Raw genomic sequence first — 846 nt, 5'->3', positions numbered from 1 at the left:
TTCTGTGATTTCGAGCCTATTCCTGATACGAAGGCGAGCTCTTTCATCCGTGGATTGTTTATATTATTCATGCGATGTGGATGGCCACGATGTGTATTCTCTGATGGTGAGTTTAATTCTCAAGAAGTTCAGTCATGGAGTAAAGAGGTTGGTATTTCTTGGACCATCCATGCTGCGAATCATCCACAGAGTGGAGGATTTTATGAGAGACGGCATCGAATGATCGTTGAGGCTATGAGGAAGTTTACTCTAGCAAGTGGATCGTTGTGGTCTGATGAGCTGATCCTTGCCCAGGTTAAATGGTTGATTAATCATTCTGAGATTGGTGAGAGTGGAATCTGTCCGGCACTGCTCTTTTATGGTCGTGTGCTTCCTGTTCCTTGTATGAGGGGCGTTGATGATGACATCACGATCGAGCAGCCACAGTCTTTATGTGATCTCCTTAAGATTGTCGGTCGGGTTGGTAGTCAGCGGCAGAAGATGTTGGCTATGTTTCTTAATGAATGGCTTGATCAACGAGAACGGTCTCGTCCGACTATTCGATACGAGTCGAACTTGAAGCCTGGTGTATTGGTTTATGTCTTCACAGAACGTGTGAATAAGCTTTCTCCTACGTTCCGTGGTCCTTTTCCAGTGCTTTCAGTTCGTGGTCGTCATGTTTTGGTTACTACTTCTTCTGGTGTTGAGATGCACTGGCTTGGTAACGTTAAACGTTATAAGACTCTTGACCCAGATGGACGTCGCCAAGCAGCAGTAGCTTCTGAAGAACGTACTCAACAAGCTTTACGAGAAGAGAATCGAGTTAAGGATGTTTTGCCTGTGCGTTCTTCGAAACGTCTACGTGGT

The 846-nt window shown here is 45.3% G+C and overlaps 1 protein-coding gene across 1 annotated transcript; it reads left to right on the top strand.

Annotated features, from left to right (window-relative positions):
- Positions 1-219: 219 nt before the first annotated feature.
- Pmar_PMAR009093 (hypothetical protein) lies at positions 220-819 on the top strand (the record flags this gene model as incomplete). Its single annotated transcript, XM_002764454.1, has 1 exon — positions 220-819. A coding segment is annotated over one exon (600 nt), but the record flags the coding sequence as incomplete, so codon positions are not given.
- Positions 820-846: the final 27 nt, after the last annotated feature.

This window comes from Perkinsus marinus (assembly GCF_000006405.1).
Source record: "Perkinsus marinus ATCC 50983 genomic scaffold scf_1104296977070, whole genome shotgun sequence".
Classification (NCBI taxonomy): Eukaryota; Perkinsozoa; order Perkinsida; family Perkinsidae; genus Perkinsus; species Perkinsus marinus.
Note: the sequence above shows the minus strand (reverse complement) of the source record. Positions and strands in the feature narration are given on the sequence as shown.